General features: G+C 53.6%; 1 protein-coding gene and 1 long non-coding RNA gene across 9 annotated transcripts in view; one reads left to right on the top strand and one right to left on the bottom strand.

Annotated features, from left to right (window-relative positions):
- LOC109578577 (monocyte to macrophage differentiation factor 2) overlaps positions 1–24938 on the bottom strand; it is a 123855-nt gene that overhangs the window by 98369 nt on the left and 548 nt on the right. For 2 of the 8 annotated variants that reach the window (XM_070780268.1, XM_070780269.1), the window contains exon 1: positions 20845–21013. The exons of 1 other annotated variant lie outside the window; for it this stretch is intronic. In XM_070780268.1, coding sequence (XP_070636369.1) covers positions 20845–20891 — 47 coding nt within the window. In that variant the 5' untranslated portion in view covers positions 20892–21013. Of the gene's footprint in view, positions 1–13784; positions 13910–20285; positions 20729–20844; positions 21016–24938 lie in introns of those variants that run through there. 5 more of the 8 variants (XM_070780263.1, XM_070780267.1, XM_070780270.1 and 2 more) reach the window with 5 other exon arrangements.
- Positions 21118–24096, top strand: LOC139179785 (uncharacterized). The gene is made up of 3 exons (XR_011564146.1): positions 21118–22975; positions 23245–23399; positions 23484–24096. It is a non-coding gene; the product is annotated as an uncharacterized lncRNA (long non-coding RNA).

Here is a 24938-nt window from a genome sequence, read left to right as displayed (position 1 = left end):
GGGGATGCCCATCCCCCTCCCCACAGCGTCCAGACCCCAGGCCAAGAGCTCTGAAATTTGCACCAAAGTTTCAGGAGCCCAGGAACTAATGTTCAGAGGAATCAGCCTCCCCAGGGACTCCTCGGGCTGACGAAGACCCCGCTCCTCTGCCCTCATTCGAGACAACTCCCAGCCTCACTCCCCACGGTCTCCCGTGCAGGACCAAGCTCTGGGTGCCTACAGGGCATCCTGCTTCCTTTTTGTGGCTGCGTGCCCTCCCATCCTCACTTCCACTCTCTCCTGCTGCTGCATCTTGGGGTCACCTCCCAAATGTTACACCCTTTGCCCCTGTATCCTCTCCTGGGTTTAGCTTCTGGGGAAGCCCACACGAAGGCAGATTCTTGGCAGCTAAGAGTAAAACCCCAAAAATATAGCCACAGGCGTTATGGGCAAGAAGCAAGACTGCAGGTGTCCCTGGCGGTCCAGTGGTTAGGACTCCTTGTTTCCACTGCAGGGGGGGACCCAAGGTCCATCCCCCGCTGGGGAACGAAGATTCCACATGCTGCACAGCGCTGCCTGCAGCCAACAAGCAACAAGTAAGAAGCAGCACCACCTCTGACGGATTCCAGTCCCAGCTGCTGCTGCTGCTGATCCCAGGAGGCTTGTCTGCACAGCACTGCACAGTCCGCAAGGCTCACTCACACCCTCCAGCTTCCACCGCCTCAGGAAGGGACAGGCCACCACCCTGCCCATCCCTGCTCCCCTAGACCCACCACATCCCATCTCTGCCGCTTTCCCCTCCCGGAAGCCAGGATGGGATCACAACCACCTCCCTTCTCCTCACAGGGGCCACACCCGAAACACGCCTCCTAAGAGGCACATCCCAAACCAGAATCCACTGGGAGGAACTTGGAGAAACTCAGTAAGGGACTTCCTTGGTGGTTCAGTGGCTAAGACTGCAGGCTCCCAATGCAGGGGGCCCGGGTGTGATCCCTGGTCAGGGAACTAGATCCCACATGCTGCAATTGAGACCCGGCACAGCCAAAATAAGTAAATAAATATTTACATAAAAAGAAACTCAACAAATATCTCCCCCTACTCCACCCCCATCAGCCTCAGGGGACCTGTGGCCGTCCTGGGCTCACCTTAAGTGGCAAAAGCAGCCCTAACTCCAGAGATGGGGGCAGCCACCTTCCAACGTGTAGGCTGCACCAGCCTCCCACCAGAACCACAGGGGCATCCTGGGATGGCTGATCCTGTCACAGAAAATCGTTTTCTCCCCGCTCATACTAGTCCCCGTGAAAGGAGGGGCCACTCCCGGGCCTGTAGAACAGGCAGAGGCCTAGGCACGCCCCATCCCCGCTGACACAGCGCCACTGGCCCTGGCTTAGCCCAGCCCTACCCATGCCCAAGTGTCCAGGATACCATCCTGGGTGGAGCCATGGAAATTCCAAAGCAGAGGGCCCTGGGCCGTCCCCTCCCCCTAATGCTGGTTCCCAGCCAACTCCACCCCTTACGACCCGGATTCAGGCACCAACTGCTGAGCAAAGCAGCTGCCTTCGGGGAGAAACAGCTTCCCCCAGAGACCTACACCTTTCTGGAGCAAAATGCACCAATGTGCATGCGCACACACCCACATGCACACAGGTATGGGCACACAGACCTGTACACACACACACACACGCTGCACACAAGCCCAGGGGCTTCACAGAGCCTGAAATAGCACCCACACATCCTGAGAACGTCTCCACTTCGAAAAGGGACTGGTTCATTCCTTCCCCCCGAGGCCTTTCTTCCAAAGAAATGAAGGCTCGGTTTTGTCTTAGATAGTAACAAGGATCTCACCACTTTGATACACTTTGAGTGCAGAGATGTTTGAAGTGAGGGTCTTTTTTCCTGAAGAGAGGCTCCTGAAAAATCACAAAACTGCAAGCCCTAATGAAAGCATTGATTCAGGCAAGGGTGACCAACAGATGCAGAGAAGGTTGATGAGAGGTTGCTAAGCAATGAGATGGTCCAATCCAGGAAACCCAGAATCACCTCGCCGGCTCCGAGATAAACCCCAACATCCCCAGAGACAGGGCAGCCAGGCATCCCCTGCCTCCTTGGGAGACACAAAGCGACATTTCTCGCCTGTCTTGCCAAGAACATCGATCCTGAATATAATAAGCCTCTACAGCTGTGTTGGCCACTGTGGCAGCCACGGGCCATGTGTGGCCAAGTCAGCAAGAACTCACTCAAACTAAATAAAAGGTACAGTTCAGTTCCTCAGCTGTGCTAGGGCTCAATGGTGCCAGGGGGCAGTGCCCACACTGTCGGTGTGCTGGGGGCCTTGTGGTCACGGAAGTAACCCTCACCAGTTAAGAGGCACGGACTGAAACAGTAACATCACCAGGGGTTTGCCTTCAACTGTCCACAGAGAAAAAGCAAAGCGATGAAACAAGGGTGGCAAGTCGTCCGTTAATTAGTAAATTTTAGTTAGGCTATGGGGTCCATCATAACTGTTCTCTCTACTTTTTGAATGGAAGTTTTCATAACAGGAGGAACGGAATGTTTGCAGACTCTCAAGCACTTCCCCTCCCTCTGCAATGGTATTCATCATGGAAGGAAATGGTAACTCTACAGAGAGCAACCTGGTGGATTCCAGCTGAACCAAGGGTCAAGGTTGCGTGTGTGCTCAGGCGCAAGGGTCAAGGTTAAAACACCACGATGGCAGGATGGGCATCCTGCTGGGAAGCGGTCACTGAAACACTGATGTGCAACCGGGGAAGTCTGTGGGCCTCATTAAATAATACTGCGTCAGGGACTTCCTGGGACTTCGCCTTCCAAGGCAGGGGTTGTGGGTTCTGTCCCTGGTGGGGGAGCTAAGATCCTGCATGCCTCCAGGCCAAAAAAACCAAGACAGAAAACTGAAGCAACACTGTAACAAATTCAACATCGCTTTTTTTGAAAAATAAATAAATGATACTGCATTAAGGCCAATGTTCCTTTTTTTCCTCTCACATTTAATAAACAACCTGCATATGACACCATTTTCAACTGAGCTTTACTTTTCATAAATTTTCTAACTGTGGTAAGACACAACATAAAATCCACCATTTTAACCATTTTGACGGGCGTCCTTCTGCAGCATAAGCACGTTCATATTGTTGCACGAACATCACAGCAGTCCACCTCTAGAACCGTTCCATCCTCCCAAACTAAGGTTCTGACTGCACGAACCACTGAGTCCCCTCCCACCCCCTGCCCCTGGCAGCCTGCCTTCCACTTCCTGTCTCCATGACACTGATGACTCTAAGGACCTTGTGTAAGTGGAATCACACAGGGTGTGTCTTTTTGTTTGTCAGCTTATTAGCAGAAGGCAACGACAGCATCCTGTTCATTCCGTTTAGGAGCAGAGTGACCTCAAGTTCATTCATGGCACAGCCTGTATCAGAATGCCCTTCCTTTTCAAGGCCAGGGTTCATTTTTTAAATCTCATTTCATGAGACAGTGCCCTGGGACTGAGCAAATACACACTGCAGGCTTTGGGGCCAAGCGGGGATATGAGCAAGGAACCCTCCTGTAGCCAGTCGAGTAGCCCTTCTCAGTGAGCTCCAGCAGCCCTGGTCCCTTGGGGGTCCCAAGAAGCCCCCCACTTTTCATCAGCGACAGGTCCAAAAATGGGCGTGAAATCCAAGCCAGGACAAGAAGACTCAGTTGCAGGGCCGTGGTGTTCCTGGAGGAGCCTGTAGGATTCTCTCTACCCACAAGGGCTGTGAGCAGTCCAGAAAATGAGAGGCCAGTGGAGACAGACCCCAGGGACGGACAGAGGCAGCCCGGTCCCCTTGGAGACTCTGGATCCAGCTGGACCTGAACCTACAACCTTTTCGTTTCCAAAGATCAACCTGCTTTCCCTTCTTTTCCCTCCTCCTCTTTCTCCTTCCTCCTCCCTCCCTCCTCACCCTCCACCACTCTCTCTCTCTCTTAAGCCAGTTCAAACTGACACTTCTCTTACTTATAACTGAAAGGCCAAAAGTCACCCTCAAACCCCTCCTCACCCAGGCACTCAAGCAGAAACCATACCTACATTTCCAGCATATGTATCAATATCTCAATTACGCATTTGTTCACATACTATGAGCAGACCTAGCCCTCCCCTAAACTATGAGCTTCAGAAGGGGAGGAGGCAAGCTTTGCACAGGGTTCATTTTCCTGCCCCAGCCTTGGTCCTCAAACAAGGTTTTCAGGTGAGTCAGTGAACCAACTAGCCCACTGTGGGTGCCCAACCAGTGGACAAGTCAGTCACGCCCACCACACGCCAGACCATGCTGGCCCCTCACCAGACAAAACTGGGGGTCTGAATAGCCCCCAACCCACCCCTGTTCCAAGGAGTTTGCGGTCTGGCTGGGGAATGGTGGCCAAAGACACAAGACCTGCCATGCTGTCCCCTGCCTGAGACGAGGGCTTGGGAGAAAGCTGGAGGTGCAGGGGGGCTGCGTCTGGATGAATCTGAGTCTGCACTGCCGCTGGCATGGAGTCTCCAGACAGCTGTCACTTCCCAGGACCCCCTGCACGTCTGTCAACTCAGGTCTGCAGGCACAGGGCACCGAGCTGAGACCTGCTGGTGCTGAAAGGACAGCTCCCCGGGGCGCCCGGCCCCGCAGCAAGCACCCCGTCCCTGTGGAACCAGTCCAGCACTTAACGCGCACCCCCTGTATGCAGGTCTACATACATTTACTCCAAACAGTCCTACGAGGGAAGCATCATTAGGTCCATTTTAATTTCAATGCACCCTGCACCTCACATCCTTGTCTGGCCAGTCACCCCCTGAAATCCCATCACATAGTTATCCATCTGCTGTCTGTTTCTCACACCAGGACGTGAGCTCCACGAGGTCAGGGAGTTTGTCTTGGTCAGTCCTGTATCCCTAGCAACCAGAACAGCGCCCAGCACCTCGCCACGCACGGCGATTATTGCTGAATTTATGAACAAATGAAACACGGGTGCAGCTGTGTGGTGCAGCTACGTGTCCACGTCGAGGGCGGGGAACATGTTCCTGGTTGCCCTCTCTGTGGTCCGCCAACACACGCGGCACAGACCCACCCTCTCGCCCCTCCGTCTCCTGCCCAACCCCCAACTAAAGACTTCAAGCCCAGCAGTAATGATCAAAGTCAGAGGGACTTCCCCGGCAGTCCAGTGGTTAAGACTCTGTGCTTCTAATGCAGGGGGCACAGGTTCAATCCCTGGTCTGGGAACAAGGATCCCACACGCTGCACAGATGATTGATTGACAGATTAAAAAAACAGCCGCAGAATCCCCAGGGCTCCTGCCTTCTGGGTGGTGATATCTGCTCACACAGCAGAGACTCAGGGGCATCCTGACACCCCCAGTCCAGATGCTCTCATGCCCCTGATGACTCCTTCAGCTGGACATTCTGGGAGGACGGGGAACTTCACCATCAGGTGGAAGAAGGGAGCCCAAAGGCAGAGCCCCCCACCCAGGCCTGAGGATCACAGCTTTGCAGCTCAGGTTCCCTGAGGATGCAGGGACCTGGTCCCAAGACGAGTCACTCCTGGAGTGACTCTAAGGACTCTGCTTCATTCAGAGTTGTTCACTGTCCAGTCTGCGGCCAGAGGGACACGCCCCACCTGCTGATAAGTGTATGTGCCAGGCCCATACCTCACGCAGTGATGGAGGACCTGAGTCTCGGGGAAGCTAAGGGACCAGCCCAAGAGCCCTCAGCGGGGGAGAGACAGGACCAAGACGGACGACACGCCACGAGAGCACTCACTGCATGCCGGACGCAGGCCAAGCACGGGCCGAGCACTCACTGCATGCCGGACGCGGGCCAAGCACCGGCCGAGCACTCACTGCATGCCGGATGCAGGCCAAGCACTGGCCGAGCACTCACTGCATGCCGGATGCGGGCCAAGCACGGGCCGAGCACTCACTGCATGCCGGATGCGGGCCAAGCACGGGCCGAGCACTCACTGCATGCCGGATGCGGGCCAAGCACGGGCCGAGCACTCACTGCATGCCGGATGCGGGCCAAGCACGGGCCGAGCACTGACTGCATGCCGGATGCGGGCCAAGCACCGGCTGAGCACTCACTGCATGCTGGATGCAGGCCAAGCACGGGCCGAGGGCGGCATTTAGTCTTCCAAACGTCTCAGTGAGGCTTGATTATTTTGTCCATTTTACAGATGAGGACACTGATGTTCAGAGACTCAATCGACCCTGTGAGATTAGTACTGCTATTATTCCCCATCTCTCAGAAGAGGAAACTAAGGCACAGAGAGGCCAGGTACACATGCCCAAGATCACACAGCCATTCACTGGAGGGGCCCCCGAGGCACACGCGGGAGGTCTGATGCCAGAAGCCACCAAGGTGAAATTCTACTTTCTGTTTCTCAAGTACAGTAAGTCCCAAGTTGCAAACTTCCAAAGATGCAAATGTGCTACTACCCAAACATCACTGGATCTTTCTTTTTTTCAAGAGGGTAGATAGAATTAATCCAGCAAGGAACTGGAGTATGCCATCAACGTCAGGTGTGAGGGAACCTGCAGCGCGCCCCACGTCTCCTACTGCTGACAATCCTTTAGCTCTACCATCTCTCACCTCCTCTCCCTTCTCCGGTCAGTAACTCTTCTTGCCTGTTGACCCGACGCCCACCCCTGTATGCCAGCTGTTGTACTGGACTGCTGGACTTTTCAAGGTACTGTTCTATAACATTTAAAATGTTTTCTTTTTGTGTGTGTGTTTATGTATTATCTGTGTGAAAAGTATTATAAACCTACTACAGTACAGTACTGTGTTAGCTGGGTACCTAGGCTAACTTTGTCGGACTTACAAACAAATTGGACTCATGAATGCATTCTCGGAACAGAACTCAATCTGCTGCACTTACTGTGTGCCGTTCACTCCCAGGTAAGGAGAGGACACAGCGACATTCTCCACCTCCCCCAAGCTCGTGGGGAGACAGCCAAGGAAGCGAGTCCAATACAGAACAGGATGGAGGCTGCAAGCAGCAGAGGTGGAGAGCTGAGGTTACGAGAGAGCAGAAACTGTGAGGAGGAGGCGGGGGGAACAACAGAGTCCAGGGTGACGGAGGGAGACGGTGGGAAAGTGGAGAACAGGGAAAACCCCCGGAGAGGGGCCGAGGCCTCTGTGGGCGCCGGGCCTCCAGCTCCAGGCCCCACGGAGCCCTGAACGCACCAAAGTCTGCAGCGAGCTCAGATGCTCTGCTGTTTAAGAAGTGACTTCACTTAGTCAAGGATTCCCTGGTGGCTCAGATGGTAAAGAATCTGCCTGCAATTCCGGAGGCCCAGGTTCGATCCCTGGGTTGGGAAGCTCCTCTGGAGAAGGGAATGGCAACCCACACCAGTATTCTTGTCTGGAGAATCTCACGGACAGAGGGGCCTGACGGGCTACAGGCCATGGGGTCACAAAGAGCTGGACACGACTGAGCAACTAACACTTTCACTCTTTCATTTTCACTTAGTCACAGCGAACCACTGTCCACAGTGACACTGTGAACCAAGCCAGCACTCTGGGTTCAACTCCAGTGGCGCTTCCACTCATCTGGCTAGGGGTCCCCAGGCCCCCCAGGGAGGGGGCCGCAGGGGTCTGGGCCTCAGCCGGGAGCTCTGGCGGCTTGGGGATCCCTGGAGGGAGGGCTTGGCAAAAGCTCAGACTTGAGGTTAGTCGGAGCTGGGTTAGAGCTGGCCGCCCCTCTCCCTGGCCACCGGCCCAGCCTCCCCGGCACCTCGTCTGTAACTCGGGGCCAAGGACACTGATCTGGCAGGGTCCGGGATGGGTAAGAATCAATCCACACAGTACAGGAAGTAGAGCCTGGAACATACAAAACACTTGGGAAATGGTGCAGGTCTTTACTGTGGTGGCAATTAACATGAAAAAAATAGAGGCAGAGAGGCAGTCTGGGACACTGGGAATTAATTTACCCAAATCTCGATCCACTTTTTTTTTTTTGGCTGTGCTGGGTCTTCGCTGTTGCACAGGCTTTCTCTAGTTGCAGCGAGCGGGGGCTACTTTTGGTTTCGATCCACAGGCTTCTCACTGGGGTGGCTTCTCTTGTCTCGTTGCAGAGCACGGGCTCTATCGCTCACCGGCTCGGTAGTTGTGGTTCCCGTACTCGAGAGCGCAGGCTCAATAGCTGTGACGCACGGCTTACTTGCTCTGTGACTGGTGGGATCTTCCCAGACCAGGAAATCCATGTCTCCTGCCCTGGCAGGTGGATTCTTAACCACGGAGCCACCAGGGAAGCCCTCGATCCACACTTCTTCTTGCACCTACGTGGCCATGTCCCTGATCTGCTTCTCTGTTGGTCAAGGGCACTGGGTTGAGGAATGTGAGGCTCCCTGTGCTCAGTGGGAAGGACGATTTTGAATTCCATGATCGATTAGTGATGTCTGTCCTGGGCACAAGGAAAGGATGGCAGTAAGGGCTCTACTGTCCTACTCTAACAATCCTATGAGGATGTGAGAGCTGGACCATAAAAAAGGCTGAGCGCCGAAGAATTGATGCTTTTGAACTGTGGTGTTGGAGAAGACTCTTGAGAGTCCCTCCAACTGCAAGGAGATCAAATGAGTCAATCCTAAAGGAAATCAACCCTGAATATTCATTGGAAGGACTGATGTTGAAGCTGAAAATCCAATACTTTGGTCACCTGATGCAAAGAGTTGACTCATTGGAAAAGACCCTGATGCTGGGAAAGATTGAAGGCGGGAGGAGAAGGGGACGACAGAGGATGAGATGGTTGGATGGCATCACCGACTCGATGGACACAACTTAAGCAAACTCCAGGAGATGGACGACATGAAGCCTGGCGTGCTGCAGACCATGGGGTTGCAAAGTCAGACTCGACTCAGAGACTGAACAACAGTAACAATAATTCCGTTAGAGCTGTGTTCAGGCAGCATCACCCTTAAACAGGAGGGCCTCTGTCCCTAACCATGTCCTTTAGATCTGTTGCTTCTCCAACTTTCATGCACACCTGACCACTGAAGGATCTTATGACAATGAAGATTCTGATTCCAGAGGCTTGCAGTGGATTTCTAACGAGTGCTAGCGGACGCCAAGGCAATGGATCTTTGGAGTGTGCTGCAGATCAGGGTTAAGGGGGCCCTGCTCACACAAACACAGGCTGCTCTGTTAACGAGACATCGGGCGCCTTGGTCATGGGGGATCCAGCACTCATCGTCAGCGTGTGAGCTGTGACCCTGGACGTCCGCTTTGTGAACAATGCTGGCAGGCCCCAGACAAGTACGTCGTCACATCTCCTGTCCTGTGTCCTTTGCGAGAAACATGGGTACAGATCCACACAATGGAATGTCATTCAGCCTTAAAAAGGAAGATACTACGATGAGATACCACCTCACACTGGTCAGAACTGCTATCATAAAAGAGTCTGCAAATGACAGGGACTTCCCTGGTGATCCAGTGGCTAAGAGTCCGAGCTCCCAGTGCAGGGGGCCCAGGTGTGATCCCTGCTCAGGGAGCTAGATCCCACATGCTGCAACTAAGACCCAGCACAGCCAAATAAATAAAATAAACATTTTTGAAATGGCTGAAATGGTAAACTTTACATGATGCATATTTTACCACAATAACAAAAAACGATTACATCCAAATGCCGTGGAGCTTTGTGGATGACGTCACGTGTGACACTGGGAACAAGGAGGATGTGAGCAGCAGAAAGATCTGGGTGAGAGAAAGACAAACCCCAGTCGGCCCTCCCCACCAGAGGTTACACCTCTCAGGGACCCACCAGCCACAGGCGGAAACCACTAGCGACTGGCAGCTGGTTCAATCTACAGATGCGGAGCCCAAGGGTACAGAGGCGCATCCGCGGACGTTGGGAGTCGAGGGAGTCCTGGAACTAACCCACCACCCAGGCGGGTACCGAGGAAGGACCTCGATTCATCCTCGAAAGCTTTGCTCTCAAGGCAGCAACCTCCAGCATCCAGTTTGTCCCTCTCCCCGTTTCGGTTCCAGGTTTCAAAGACACTCGTGAATCGCCCTGGAATTCCCAGTAGGTGCGCGTGGCAGCTGATGGACACACGAAATGCTAATGCATTCATATCACTCCTGAACTTCCACATGAGCAGGACTAGAGGCAACTTGCATAAGACACAAGTCCTGTTCTTTTTTTAATGGAAGTACAGTTGATTTACAATGTTGTGCCCATCTCTGCTGTACAGCAAAGTGATTTGGTTTTACACATGTTAATATACACATTATTTTTTAATATTCCTTTCTGGACTTCCCTGGTGGGCCAGTGGTTAAGAATCCACCTGCCAGGGCAGGGGACGGGTTCGATCCCGGTCTGTGAAGCTTGCTTCCACGTGTCACGGGGCAACTGAGCCCGTGGGCCACAACTACTGAGCCTGAGCTCCAGAGCCCGTGAGAAGCCCTCGGACTGCATCTAGAGTAGCCCCTGCTTGCCGCGAATACAGAAAGCCCACATGCATCAATGAAGACTCAGCACTGCCAAAACACACAAATAAAATTCTTTTCCATGATGGTTCAGGGGCTTCCCTGGTGGCTCAGATGGTAAAGAATCTGCCTGCAGTGCAGGAGACCCCATTCAATCCCTGGATTGGGAAGATCCCCTGGAGAAGGGAAAGGCTACCCACTCCAATATTCTGGCCTGGAGAATTCCATGGACTGTACAGTCCACGGGGTCACAAAGAGTTGGACACGACTGAGCGACTTTCACTCTCACATTCACATGATGGTTTATCCCTGGACCCTGGATAGCTTCCTGTGCTACACGATGGGACCTTTTTATCCATTCTCTGTATGGTAGTTGGCGTCTACCAGCCCCAAATTCTCAGCCCACTCCTCTCCTTCCTGCTCCCCTTGGCAACCATAAGCCTGATCCCCATCTAGTCCTCATGTTGGCAACGAGCTGGACATTGGACTTGAGGCGTGAGCAGTTTCATTTTCATGAGATGGGTTTCAATTACATTTTCTAAAAACTCAAATAAAATATCTCAGCTTTAACTTAAATACTGTTTGACTTTAAAATGTTATACTCACCCATCTTAATTAAATTTTGCCTTTTCAATTTAATAGGAATTTTTGAATACTTTAGAATTGAGTCATATAAACTCTTTCAGTTTCTGACATTCGCTTTAATTTACATTTGTGGAGTCTTTTAATTACATTTTCCACTTGAACCTTTTAGGCCAGTGTTCTCCCAGAGGAATTTCTGCAGTGATGGAAATGTTAAACATCTGTGTTGTCCCGCAGAGCGGCTGCTGGCCCCTCGTGACTATGGAGCGTTTGAAATGTGGCTGGTGCGACTAAGGAACCAGCTTGTTAATTTTGTTTTACCTTAATGAATTTAGATTTACTTTTTGTCTTTGGCCACAAAGCTTGTGAGGTCTTAGTTTGATCTGGTGCCCCATGCGCTGGGAGCATGGAGTTTTAACCAATGGATGGCCAGGGAAGTCCCAAGATTTACTTCTAAATAAGCCACATGTGGCTAGGCCCACAGCCCTGAACAGAGCACCGTTAGATTATTACTGTTAATAAAACCCCCAAATAAGTGAAAATCTTGACTACAAAAAATGATTCTGCGTGATGAAGTCAATAAAAATAAATCATGTGATATACATAATAAATGGTGCGTGTCTTCGTTACTCATCCGAGCAAGGCTGCCCGGCAACGAACGCCAAACACGCGTGTGAAAGTTCACTACATTCAGCTGTCTTTCTGTGTATTTTCTTGGCCATGCCCCATGGGACCCTAGTTCCCAGACGAAGGATCAAACCAGTGCCCCCGCACTGGCAGCATGCAGTCTTAGCCCCTGGGCCACCAGGGAAGTCCCCCACCTTAAGCTGTCTTTGAAACTAGCCAGTCTTCGATCATAAGAAGGCCACCGTTTTACAGTGGTCAGTTCTGTCTCTATAGAAGTACAGCTGTCGAAAGGAGGACAGAACCCGTTTTGTCGAGAAGCTTGTCAGCTTGACTTTTAACTTGAGATATCCAGACACAGAGCAAGTGAGCTTCTCGGGGACACCGCTCTGGCTCCACAGCGTTGGGGGCGGGCCCGTCAGTGAATGAATGAAGGAGGCCGACGATGGTGTGTTCTGGGAGCCCTGCCAGGTCCTGCCAGGGTGTGGGCAGTGGGAAGGACTCGGAATTCTATTCCCTGCATCCGGCAGGGAGCAGATGATCCTGTAAAACGCCGCGTGTGAGACTCTCACCCTGCAGCTGTTGGTGACGGCGACTGCTGTCACCCCTCAGGTTTGCACAGGAGGCAGAAGGGCAGAGCAGAGGCCAGGCGAACCCAGGTGTGAACCCTACCGCCCGCGCTACGACCTCGGGCAAATCAGGCAGGTATGAAAACTGCGGCCACTCCCAGGACGGCCAAGGGTCAGAGGAGATGATGTACAGAAACCGAGGGTCAGGACTTCCCTGGTGCTCCCAACGCAGGGGGCCTGGGTTTGACCCCTGGTCAGGGAACTAGATTCCACTTGCCGCAACTAAGAGTTTAGGAGTTCGCATGCTGCAACTAAAAAGGTTCTGCTTACCGCAACTAAGGTCAAAGATCTTGAGTGTTGTGACTAAAACCTGGAGCAGGACTTCCCTGGTGGTCCGGTGGATAAGAATCAGCCTGCCAGCGCAGGGGATCCGGGTTCCATCTCTGGGCTGGAAAGATTTCACATGCATCGCAGCTACGAAGCCCTTGGGCCACAACTGCTGAAGCCCTCGAGCCTACAGCCCATGCTCCACAGCAAGAGACGACCCTGCTCAACACAACTAAGAAAGCCCACTCGCAGCGATTAACACCCAGTGCAGTCGAAAATAAATAAAATTTCAAAAATAAACCTGGTGCAACCAAATAAATAAATAATTCTTTTTTAAGTATGGGTCACCTCCCTCTACTCCATGAAGCCCTGTCCCCAGGTTAGTCCAGCAAGACAGAAGCAACCATGAACCTCACCTCCCCACCCACCCCTTCTCCATCCACCCAGACACCTGCTGAAGTCACAGAAAGCTTTGCCAAGGTAGAAGGGTTTCTCTGACAGCCCCTGGATCTTCAGAAACTTGCTTTGTACAAACGGCCTAAAAGCTTCTTTAGAAAGAGACACACTGGATCAGAATAACCGTGACATAAATAGCCACGCTCCAGAGCACCAACTGTAGACTAGGTACCTCGCCAGCTGCATCACATACCTCATCTTAATCTCCTTAAGGACCGCCAAGGTTTAGGAAACCTGTGACCTCCAGAATTCAGAGTCCCGGCTGGAGCAGGACTAACTAGCTTTGAAGGGACTTCAGGCAGCAAGACGGAGAAGGCAATGGCACCCCACTCCAGTACTCTTGCCTGGCAAATCCCATGGATGGAGGAGCCTGGTATGCTGCAGTCCACGGGGTCGCGAAGAGTCGGACACAACTGAGCGACTTGCCTTTCACTTTTCACTTTCATGCATTAGAGAAGGAAATGGCAACCCACTCCAGTGTTCTTGCCTGGAGAATCCCAGGGACGGAGGAGTCTGGTGGGCTGCCATCTATGGGGTCGCACAGAGTCGGACACGACTGAAGTGACTTAGCAGCAGCAGCAGCAGCAGGCAGCAAGACAGGACTAACCTACAGAAGGCCTCCCACGGCCAGCACGAGCGTCACCACCCCCTCCTGTCAACCTCCCTTACAAAGGGGAAAGCGGGACTCAGGGAAAAGCCCCGTGCCCGTGAGAAGAAGCAGAGAGGAGGGCAGGGTCACAGCACCGGCCCCTGGCCCCTCCTCCTTCCCCAAGATGCAGCCATGGAAGGAGTGAGAACCCGTCTCTGACCTTAGGAGCAACTCCAAACACCACGGCAGAACCCGCGCTGTGAAGGGGGTGGGGGTCCCCAGCCTGGTCACTGTCGTCTGGGCAGTCAGCGATCCTCACATGGACCTGGTGACCAGGGCAACACCCTGAATGGACAAAGAATCGAGTGTTCGCTGCAGAGATGCTCCCGGAGCGTGACTGCCCGGAAGCAGAACCCAGAAAACAACCTGAGTGTCCCACAGAGGGAAATAATGAAATAAAGCAGGGTGTGATGGCGAGCTGGGACACACGCAAAAGCCCATGTCGAACTGCGGCTGCAAGCAGTTAGGAAAGACGAAGGAGAAGGGAGTATAGCAAGTCAATTTTAAAAAATCAGGATACAGTGCTAGCTGTAGGCTATCTATAGAAGAAAAATCAACACATTTAAAAGTGATGATCTCGGGACCATGGGATTGAGGGTCTGCTGCTTTCATTTTTATACCTACTTCCCAGGATTTAAAAACTTTTCTCCAAGAAGCATGCGCTACATCTATAACCACGTTGCTATTTTATAATGACCGCCACGTTTAAGGTCACACTGCATTAAGCCAAAGAGGACACTGGTGTCTGCACAGCTTGATTCAATCATCTAAAGTCACACAGCCAGGATCCAGGCGACAGATTCTGACTGGTAACTACTCAGGTGCCAGGTGTTGTTCTGGGCACAGACAGACAGATGGGACTTCACTCCGAAGTCTCCCGGCAGTTTCCCGGGCCTCGTGGGGCTCGCCCAGGAAATGTGAGACCTTGCTGCCTTCCAGGACACATAGAACCAAATTTATTTTTATTCTCAAGACCCTGGACTTCCCTGGTGGTCCAACAGTTAAGAATCCACCTGCCGATGCAGGGGTCACGGGTTCGAACCCTGGTCTGGGAAGATCTCACAAGCTGTGGAGCAACCAAGCCCACGCAGCACAATTGCTGAGCCCTAGAACCCATGCTCTGCAACAAGAGAAGCCGTCTCGATGAGAGGCCATACACAACTAGGAAGAAGCCCCTACTCGGCAACCAAGACCAGCGCAGCCAAAAAACAAATAAATAAAAATATTTTAAAAAAGAATTACAAAGACCCGGAAGCACCCTGTGTACCTTTCCTTCCTCCCTTAGAGATGACCACTAACCTGACCTCGTAATCATCACTTTCTCACTTTTTGCATGCCTTTCTCTGCATTCCTAAACCACACAGCTGGTTTGCAGGGTTTCAAGTGTTACATGATTGGAGTCATGCTTTCTTCCAAGTTTTGCTATCGTTCAACACATCCGTGCAATCTATCCACACACTCTTTAGAACTGGAGTTCGTTTTCATTGCAGGATTACTATTCCACTGTACAAGGCCACCCTGTTCAATCAGCGTGGACCTCTGGGCTGCCTCCAGGTCTTGCTTACCACGAACAATGCTGCTGAGAAGTTTCTGGACCATCTTCCCCGGTACACACGCTCACAGAGTTTCTCTAGGGTAGACACCCAGACGAGAATGGCCGTGCCCAGGTTCACATAATAATTTCTGTTTTCCAAAGCAATTATAATAGTTTCGTCAGACTTTCAACATACTGAATACGAGCACGGCATCCCGAGGACTCTTACTTTGCATTTCCTTGATCACCAACACAAGTGAGCAGTTTTTCACACGCTTGCTGCTCATCTGTGTTCTCCCTTCCGGAAATGACTCTCTTTTCCCATTTTGTATTGGGTTGTCTCTTCCTTATTGCAGTTCTTTATAGATTCTGGATATTAAACTTTTTCGGTCATGCTGTGTGGCTTGTGGGATTTTAGCTCCACACAGGAACTGCACCCAGGCCACAGCAGTGAAAGCGTGTAGTCCTACCCACTGGCGGTGGTGGTGGTTTTCATCGCTAACACGTGTTTGACTCTTTTGCGACCCCATGGACAGTGGCCCGCCAGGCTCCTCTGTCCACGGGATTTCCCAGGCATGAATATTGGAGTGTGTTGTCATTTCTTTCTCCAGGGGACCTTTCTGACCCAGGATCAAACCCAAGTCTCCTGTGTCTCCTGCATTGGCAGGTGGATTCTTCACCACTGAGCCACCAGGGAAGCCCTTGAACCACTGGACCACCATGGAATTCCTGATTCCGGTATTAATTACTTGTTGGTTAAACGTGCTGCTAATAAGTCCTCCAAGTGTGTGGCTTGTCTTCTCTTCTTTTCTTGGCATTTTTTGTTTTTGTTTTTGGCGAATAAACACATAAACTTTTCTACTGTAGTTGAGTTTATCAACCTTTTATAGTTTGGACATCTCTGTGCCCTCAGAAATCTCTCCCTAGCGTGACAGCCCAAAGGTACTGTTTTAAGTTTTCAAAAGGTTCAATGTTTTTAAAAAATTTTCACTTGTAAATGTTTTTTCACGCTTAAAGGCAAGTGCATTCAGTTCCTTTCCAGGCAGAAGATACGGTATCTTACACACTTGTTCCTTCTCTTCCAAATCAAGTTTGGGACAGCCTTTGAGGGCCCACTCATCCTCCACAGAGGGCCGCCTTGCACCATGTTCTGGTCAGTGTCTTCCGTAGGGGAGAAAGGAACATTCTTGCTGACCTGCAGACTAGTCCAGGGGAAGTGTGCTAGAAAGGTAATGTGTACTGTCTGTCCAGCTGTGGTCAAGCTCACAGTACGGTCATTATCCAGGTAAACCAACAGATGCCTACGGAAGCCACTCAGATACACCGTGGCAGGTAGGAAGCCACAGGAGAAGAGATGGAGAGATGTGCTAGTCTAGGGTGGAGTCAAGAGGCTGCTGGCGTGAAAAAACAGGAAAAATGGAAGTGAAGTCGTCCTCTTTAGGACGCCCTGCCAAGCAGAAAGGCTCCAAAAAATCCACCAGTCGCTAGAACATTCTTTTTCACAAACGACACCAGCTCCTCTGCTTTGCTCTTGACCTGTGGCTTCCCTGGTGGCTCAGTCGGTAAAGTCCACCCGCAATATGGGAGACCTAGGTTCTATCCCTGGGTTGGGAAGATACCCCGGCAAAGGAAATGGCAACCACTGCAGTATTCTTGCCTGGAAATTTTCGTGGACAGAGGAGCCTGGTGGGCTACAGTCTATGGGGTCACAAAGAGTCCAACACAACTAAGTGACTTTCTTTCTCCTCTCTTTCTGTGTAGGTGTCCCGTTGTTCTTGAGGATCTGCAGCTGCTCCTTGGCTTTCTCCCGTGTCCTTCTCTACCCGCTGCCAGTCCACTCGGATGGACCCAGTATGGTTCACAAGCTGAAAACGAAGAAACCCACCTCCCAAAGCCGTCGCAGCCAACTTTCCCACCTTCTGGAATATGAAAACCACACACCATCCAGTTGTTGTACAGTCACTCAATTGTGTCAGACTCTTTGCGACCCCATGGACTGCAGCACACCAGGCTTCCCTGTCCTTCACCAAATGACATCGCCAATTAACAGCTGGGTTGCCACACTCTACATTTTTGGCTTAAGGTTCAGCTTTCTGCCCAAACAGCATTTGCCACCATGGCTGCTTTTTAGCAAGTTCTGAGAGGTCCAGGGACTCAAAATTTTCCCCACAGTAGACTGGTTGCCGCCATTCCGGCGAGCTCATCTCACGATGACACCTGCCTCGACTCCGAGAAGGAAGGCACGCAGTGGAGCAGGCTCGAGCTGGCTTGCGGCACGTGGGGTAGACGTTTCCATTCCCACCGGGAGACAGAAAGGACCCGGCAGGGCTGGGGCGTGCACTCCTCTTCCTTCCACTTCCACTTCCGCCCGCAGCCAAGTCCTACATATATTTTTGGAGGGGGGAGTGGGGCTGTACCAGATCGTCATTCGGAGAAGGCGATGGCACCCCATTCTAGTACTCTTGCCTGGAAAATCCCCTGTACGGAGGAGCCTGGTAGGCTGCAGTCCATGGGGTCGCAAAAGGTCAGACAGGACTGAGCGACTTCACTTTCACTTTCCTGCATTGGAGAAGGAAATGGAAACCCACTCCAGTGTTCTTGCCTGGAGAATCCCAGGGACAGAGGAGCCTGGTAGGCTGCCATCTATGGGGTCGCACAGAGTTGGGCACAACTGAAGCGACTTATCAGCAGCAGCAGATCATCATTGTGGCACCAAACTTTTGTTTTTGGCATGTGGGATCTAGTTCCCTGACCAGCAATGGAACCCCCATCCCCTGCATTGGGAGTGCAGAGTCTCAGCTTGGGCCACCAGGGAAATCCTCCACTTGTTAATCTGTAATCCATCTACAAATGCTTTTTCTGTAAGGTGTGAGGTAGGGCTCCAGTTTTCTTGTTTCCATCTGGTTAACTGTCTCAGTACCATTGATTCACTAAACCACCCCTGCCTGATCAGCAATACTGCCTCTGTCAAAAGCCAAATGCCTTTATATGCATGAATCTGTTTCTGGGCTCTCTGTTCTGTTTCATTGGTCAATTCACCGAGCTCTGCGCCCTGTCTTTAATTCCTATAGCTCTGCAATAAGTGTGTTTCTGGATGTAGATAAGTCATTCAAGGACTTGAGGTTAGAACCTTAAAGATCAACTGATCCAACCAGCCACTGAGAAACAGAGGCTCAGAGAGGGAAAGCATCTTTTGCAATGTCACACAGCATTTAACTAAAAGCACTGTTAAGAACTGGATGTTTGTGTTCCTGCCTCCAAAAAAAATTCACATGTTGAAATCCAACCCCCCATGTGATGGCATTTGGAGGTAGAACCCTTGAGACATGATTAGATCATGAGGGTGGAGCCTTCATGAATGGAATTAGTGCCCTTATCTGAAGAGGCCAAAGAGCTGGCCCCGTGTCTTTCTAACATATGAAGAGATCAGTAGTCTGAAACTTGGAAGAGGGCCTTCACCAGACCCAGACCATGCTGGCACCATGACCTCACACCTCCAACCTCTAGAACTGTGAGGAATAATTTTCTGCTGTTTATAAGGCACCCAGTCTGTGGTACTTTATTACGGCAGCCTGAATGGACTAACACCCATATCTCACCCTGGACGATGGTCTTGTCCTGTTCAATATGGCCGTCAATGACCACCTGTGTGTGGTTACTGAGCACTTGAATAATTTGTTTATATTGATTACATATTGAACGTCCTTTGGATAGAGTTAACTAAAATATATTCTCATAATTAACTTCACCTGTTTCTTTTTCTGACACTGAGTTGGGACATAAGCTACATATTAAAATGAATGACCACTAGGAAATTTAAAACTACCTCTGTGACTTGTACGATATCTCTACTGGAGAGAACTCGGTTATACTTCTAAATTCACTCAATCACAAAGCCTTGATTATGGCCCTAATATGTGGACTGGACGGTAAAAAGGGCCACAGCAGGAGGAAAAGAAGAGAAATAATCGATGCACTCTGTCTCCTCACTGGGCTCATTACCCCGAGAAGAGTCATCAGTCCCAGCATGAAAGAGCTCACGGTGCAGCCCTCAGCCCAGCTGGAGCTCTATTCCAGTAAGAGAGAGGGCAGCCCCAGTGCCTAAATCTAGCCATCATTTACACCAACCCCCTTGTCTTACAGATTAACCAGCAGAGGCCCAGAGAGGTTGAGACACCTACCCAAGATCACACAGTGGGTGTGGGACAGAGCTCCTTCCCCCACTGTCTGCATGTGTAGCCTCCAGTTCTGGGCATCCCCCTTCCCTTTGAGTGAACACTCCACCAACTTACATCTCATACGAGCACACCGGACCCTTGAGAAAAGCCTAAGAAAGTCCGAGTGTCCACACCGGAGGAGACCTCACAGATCTGTGCAGCCAGCCCCTCCCACCTTCGTCCCAAGAGAAACTCCACAGGAATTCCCACTAGTATCCCCTTCCCAGCGGGACTCCCCAACTTTATGACGGAGACACAACACGTCTCCCTCCAGGGGAAACCAAGATGAGACCGGGGGGGAAAGGGCCCACTGTCCCTGCCCCCAGCCCTGCTCAGGCCGGCCTCTGGGGCCAAGCTATGCTCCCTCTGACGGGAACTCACAGAGAGGTCGTGGGACCAGGGGTCCTCAACAACTGCTGGGAGACAATGAGCCGTGTTGTGCCACAGCAAAAATGACGCCCACCCAGCTCAACTCACCGCCTGCCCCCTCTACCCCCGAGGCAGGAGGTGTGGGGGGAGGGCGGGGGCAGGGCAGGCCGAGTGTCCTCTCCCACATCAGGCTCTCCCGGGGCAGGAGGAAGAAACCAGGGCTGCACGCCCAGAGCGGCCTGTCCTCCCCCGAGACCCCTGCGAGCCAAGGGGCAACCCTAGAAAAGGGTTTCCATCCAGCTTGCAAGCAAGCCCACCCTCCCAAAATCTTAGAGCCATTTAATATTCCCTCACCTCCCCCGGCCCCTTAATTGGGAATCTGAGCCACAGGACCTTGGCTTCCACTCAGCAATCTGAAATCACCACTTTAGAAGAGGAAACCAAGGCTCAGGAGGGACCACGGATTTCATATTATGAAAAGGCCAAGACGCACAGGTCCTGGCCCTGAGCCTCAGTTTACCCACCTGAAAAGAGCACTTACCCATTCGTCCGGCTTGCTGTGAGGACGGTCAGGGGTGGTGAGGGGACAGGGCCGGTCAGGGGGGACAGGGGTGGTCAAGGAGGACAGGGTGATCGGGGGACAGGGGTGGCTGGGGAGACAGGGTGACGCGGGGACAGTGTGGTCAGGGGGGACAAGGGTGATACTGGCCAATGCCTTTTATCATTAACAAAAGCTCCAGGTAGCAACTGAGCCCGTGCAAAGTGCTTTCAAGGGATCGGCTCACTTAACCATCGCGGGGGGGCCCCAGGGGTGGGGACGCTCGTTATCCCCGCCTTGCAGAACTGGAAATCGAGGTTCCGAGAGGTGAAGCGACTGGCCCCAGGGCACCCCGCTAAGTGTGTCTGAGGCGCTGGGAACCCGCGCGCCTCCCGAGTCCAAGGCGCGGAGCTCACAAAGACCGCGACGTCTCGCGTCCGGGTTCTTCCGGCCCGGGGACAGGGTCCATTGGTCACCCCGAATTCTCGGGGCGGCGGGGGGCGCGCTGGCCGTGCGGGTAGCCGGACCCGCGCCCCCGCGCCCGCGCGCCCCCGCCACTCACCTCGCGTACTTGGTCTTCTGAAAATCCAGGAGCCGCGGGGCGAACATCGCGGCGGTTCCATCGGCCTCCAGCCGGGGGCTCCGACCGCGGCAACTCGGCGAGGCCGCGGGGCGGGAGCAGCAGGTCGGCGGGCGCGGGGCGGGGGCGGCCGGGGGCGCGCGGAGCCGAGCTGGAGCTGAGCCGGGAGCCGCCGACGCCAAATCCCGAGCAGATGGTGGCGGGCGGGGCGGGGGGGCTCCGGGCCAATCGCCTGAGTCCCCGCGGCCCCGGCCCCCTCCCCGCGCGGGGCGGCCCCCTCCCGGCCTCGCTGTGGGGCGGGGGCCCTGGAAGAGGGGTGAGGGGCCCCGGGGGGCTTCCGAATGCAGCCCCTTCCCCCTCACTCCTCGGGCCCCCTCCTCCCGTAGTTCTTCCAGCCAGAAGACGGCCTGTTAGACGGAGCCACGCTGCCCTCGGCTTACTGTTCCCCACCCCCCGCCCCGGCCGGGGCTGGGCTGCAAGGCATGTGGAGCCTGCAGGGGAGCCTGGCCCCAGAGGGTACTTGTAGCTCGCGACCCCCCACCGCCTTGACGCCCCTTCGAGGCTCGACGGCCCCAAGGGGATGGCCGCAGTCTCTGGGGAACCCCCCCCAACTCCCAGAGGCTATGATTCTGGGGACCCTCGTGATCCCGAGACAGGGGCGCAAGCATCTGGACATATGGTCGCCAGATTCCAGGTACCCAGGATCTGCCCACCTCCACCCCGAGTCTGTACAAAATGCAGCTTTCTCCTTTAGAGGCCCTTGGCTTGGGTGATGGGCTCTGTGAAACCCCCTACTGGAAGAGGTGACACCCTGAGGGGCTGCTGGAGGTCAGGCCAGCCTCCGACAGGGAAGGACAAGTCCCCAAATAGAAGGACAGGCCATCCCTTCGCACCCACACACCTCTCCCTCCTCCCCTCCCTTCCCAAGCCCCAGCTCCTTGCTACTTTTTATAACCAGCTTTATTTGAGATCTTACTACACAGTCAGAATAATCCCACCCACGTCCTCTGCCCCAAGGTAGCTGGAACAAGAAGGAGAAAGACAAAGGGATTCCATCAAATTCATTTCTGGGTTCCAGACGCTGAGCACGCACCTGGAATGGGTAAGGACCAGAAGGGTTGCAGATATATGCGTTCAGAGGCCACAGCGGGGCTGGCGGGGCGGGATGGACAAGGGAAGGGATCCAGGAGTGCTGAGGAGGTCAAACCCACCAGACCCTGCTGATGGAGGATTAGAAGTGGGGGATGGCCCCGGGGTTTCTGGCTGGCCCTGATGGGTGGGTATTGATGCCACCTAGCTTCCCTGTTGGCTCAGGTGGTAAAGAATCCGCCTGCCATGTGGGAGACCTGGGTTCTGTCCCTGGGTTGGGAAGATCCCCTGGAGGAGGGCATGGCAACCCACTCCAGTATTCTTGTCTGGAAAATCCCCATGGACAGAGGAGCCTGGTGGGCTGCAGTCCATGGGGTCGCAAAGAGTCGGATACGACTGAGCGACTAAGCACAGCACAGCACAGCACAGGGAGGGGGGCGGGGAAAGGAGTTGGAGGAGACCAGAGGGGGAGCGACAGGAAGCCCGGAGATCATGAATGGGGTTTTGGCCAGGTGAGCTTGAGGTCAAGGTTGGCACGAGTGCCAAGGGATGAAGCCAAGCATGCCAAGCATGAAGGCCAAGGGACAGATGTGTGGGCCACAGGGTCTGGCAGGGCTGAGGGTCCAGCTGGGGAGGAGGGGCCAGGAGGGCTGGGCTGGAAGGAGCCCCATGGGTTCGACTTGCTCTCTGGACCTGCTAAGGCTGTGATTTCCAATACAGCGGCCACCAGCCTCACGCAGCTGTTTACATCTTACACTGAGTGAAAATCAAATAAAATTGAAAATGCGGTTCCCAGGTTACAGTCGTATTTCAAGGGGCTACCATATCAGACCACTGCCAACATCATGGAAGGTTCCGTGGGACCACACGACACGAGATGATCATGGAGTCAACCTCAGGATGGTGGCAGCAATTAAAAAGAAAGCAAAGTTTAAGAGACACAATAGGAACAGGTCACGTTCAAGAAGGGCCTTACCCGGTGGCTCAACGGTAAAGAATCCATCTGCCAAAGCAGGAGACACAGGTTCGATCCCTGAGTTGGGAAATCCCCCTGGAGAAGGATCTTGTATTCTTGCCAGGAAAATCTCACGTACAGAGGATCAAGGCGGGCTATGACCCACAGGGTCGCAAAGAGTTAGACAGGACTGAGCCTGCACACACGTTCAAAAAACTTTTGTTTGTACACATCTGGGTCCCCGTTGGGATAGGAAATGTGTTTCTTACGGGGTCTCGTGGTTAAGAAGGGCGGGGCTCACGGTGGTGGTGGCCATCGCCTCTTCCCCTTGTATACAGCAGAGAAAGTGAGGCTGAAAGGGACCAGGGGACCCTCCCCAGGTCACACAGCCTGAGGACCCCCGCTCTGCAGACTCCAAGCTCACTGCCCACACAGAACCTCCCGTTCCAAGGAGTTATTAGACCTCCAGGAGCCCAAAGTCAAACTGAGGCAGGTAAGGCCAAGCCCTGCACATCATGGCTATTTTTCGCTGACGACCTCCATCGCCATTGCTCTGACCCCCAACCTCTGCCCCCAGCCTCACCGTCAGCTGCACCAGGACACACCTGTCCCCAGGCACCAGCCAGACTTCCTCCTCCAATGCCCTCCACCTCAATTTCCAAAACAAAAAAACGCCCCTGCTGGCTTTTCAAGGTGAGAGTCCCCCACTTTCTGGAACAGCCAGGCCGGGCTCAGGGTGTCCGCTGCTAACGACAACCCCAGAGGCCCAGCAGAGTTGCTCAGAGAGAGGGGCTTGGGCCTCCCTCGGCTCTAGGTCCGCTTGCCTCCTCCCGGCCCCCAGTACGGTCGACCTTCAAGCAGGTCTTGCCAGTGGGCTCAGCAGGGCCCCAGAGAAGACCCCTGTAACGAAACACGAGCCTAGAAATGGATTTTCTTTTCCTCCAAGAGCAAGAGAAGTTGAATAAAAAATAAGTTACTATTTTTACCACCGGGATCCAGTTGTTATAGCAACCGAGGGCCTGACTTCTGCACAGGAGTCAGGGCTGGGCCGCACGTGAGAAAGAAGATAGGTGGGCTCTGGGGGCAGCAAGGGCTGGTGGAGAAGCCTCAGGCCCCGCCCTCCGGGCAAAGGGCCCAGGTCTGGCCCACCCCCGCCCCGAAGGGAAGCCCAGCCCTGCTTGCTGCTGACCCTTTGGTGCAAGCCCGTGCGTGTGTGTGCGCGCGCGCGCGCGCGCGCGTGGGTGCGCACGTGCGAGCGCACACGTGTGCTAAGTTGCTTCAGTCGTGTCCAACTCTGTGCGACCCCATGGACTCCAGGCTCCTCTGTCCATGGGATTCTCCAGGCAAGAATACTGGAGTGGGTTGCCATTTCCTTCTGCAGGGGATCTTCCCAGCCTGGGGATCAAACCGGCGTCTCTTATGTCTCCTGCGTTGGCAGGCGGGCTCTTTATCACTAGCACCACTTGGGAAGTCCCACCTCCCGCTATCTCTGTGGTCCCAGGCCAGGCCCGGCCTTGTCACCAAAGCCTGGTTCACCTCTCCTGGGACTGGGCTACACACCTTATCTCCAGATGGGACCTGGGCCCAGCCACGGTGACAGCTCACGGACCAAGACGGTCAGCCGCTCAGCCTCGCCTGGCCGCAGCCCCACTCGCGAGGTCCCCTCCCTCACTGCTGCTCCTCCTCTAGTCCCCCGAGCCCCAAAGCAGGCACCAGCACTACCCCCCGCCCCGGGCCAGGCAAGATAGTGCCTGGAAAGCTCTGAAGTGGCCTCCCTGGGACTCAAGGCCGGGGGCTAGCGTTCCAGCCTCAGCACCTCCACGTGTAGAATCGGGGTAGCAGCACCCACCTTGCGGAATGACCAGGGAACAAAGGCGGCCTGGACCTGATGTGATTATGGAAAGTCTGTTTCCCCTGAATCCTCTCTCTAGTTTACAAGTGAGGAAGCAGGCTCAGCCAACTTAAGCCACATGGCTAGACTGAAAATCACCGCCGAGTCCACGTAAGCCTGGAGCCCCTGCCCTATTGAACA

The sequence above is a fragment of the Bos indicus genome, chromosome 25 (genome assembly GCF_029378745.1).
Source record: "Bos indicus isolate NIAB-ARS_2022 breed Sahiwal x Tharparkar chromosome 25, NIAB-ARS_B.indTharparkar_mat_pri_1.0, whole genome shotgun sequence".
In the NCBI taxonomy this organism is placed as follows: Eukaryota; Metazoa; Chordata; class Mammalia; order Artiodactyla; family Bovidae; genus Bos; species Bos indicus.
The sequence above is the reverse complement of the archived record's forward strand: the minus strand, read 5'-3'. Positions and strand labels throughout refer to the sequence as shown.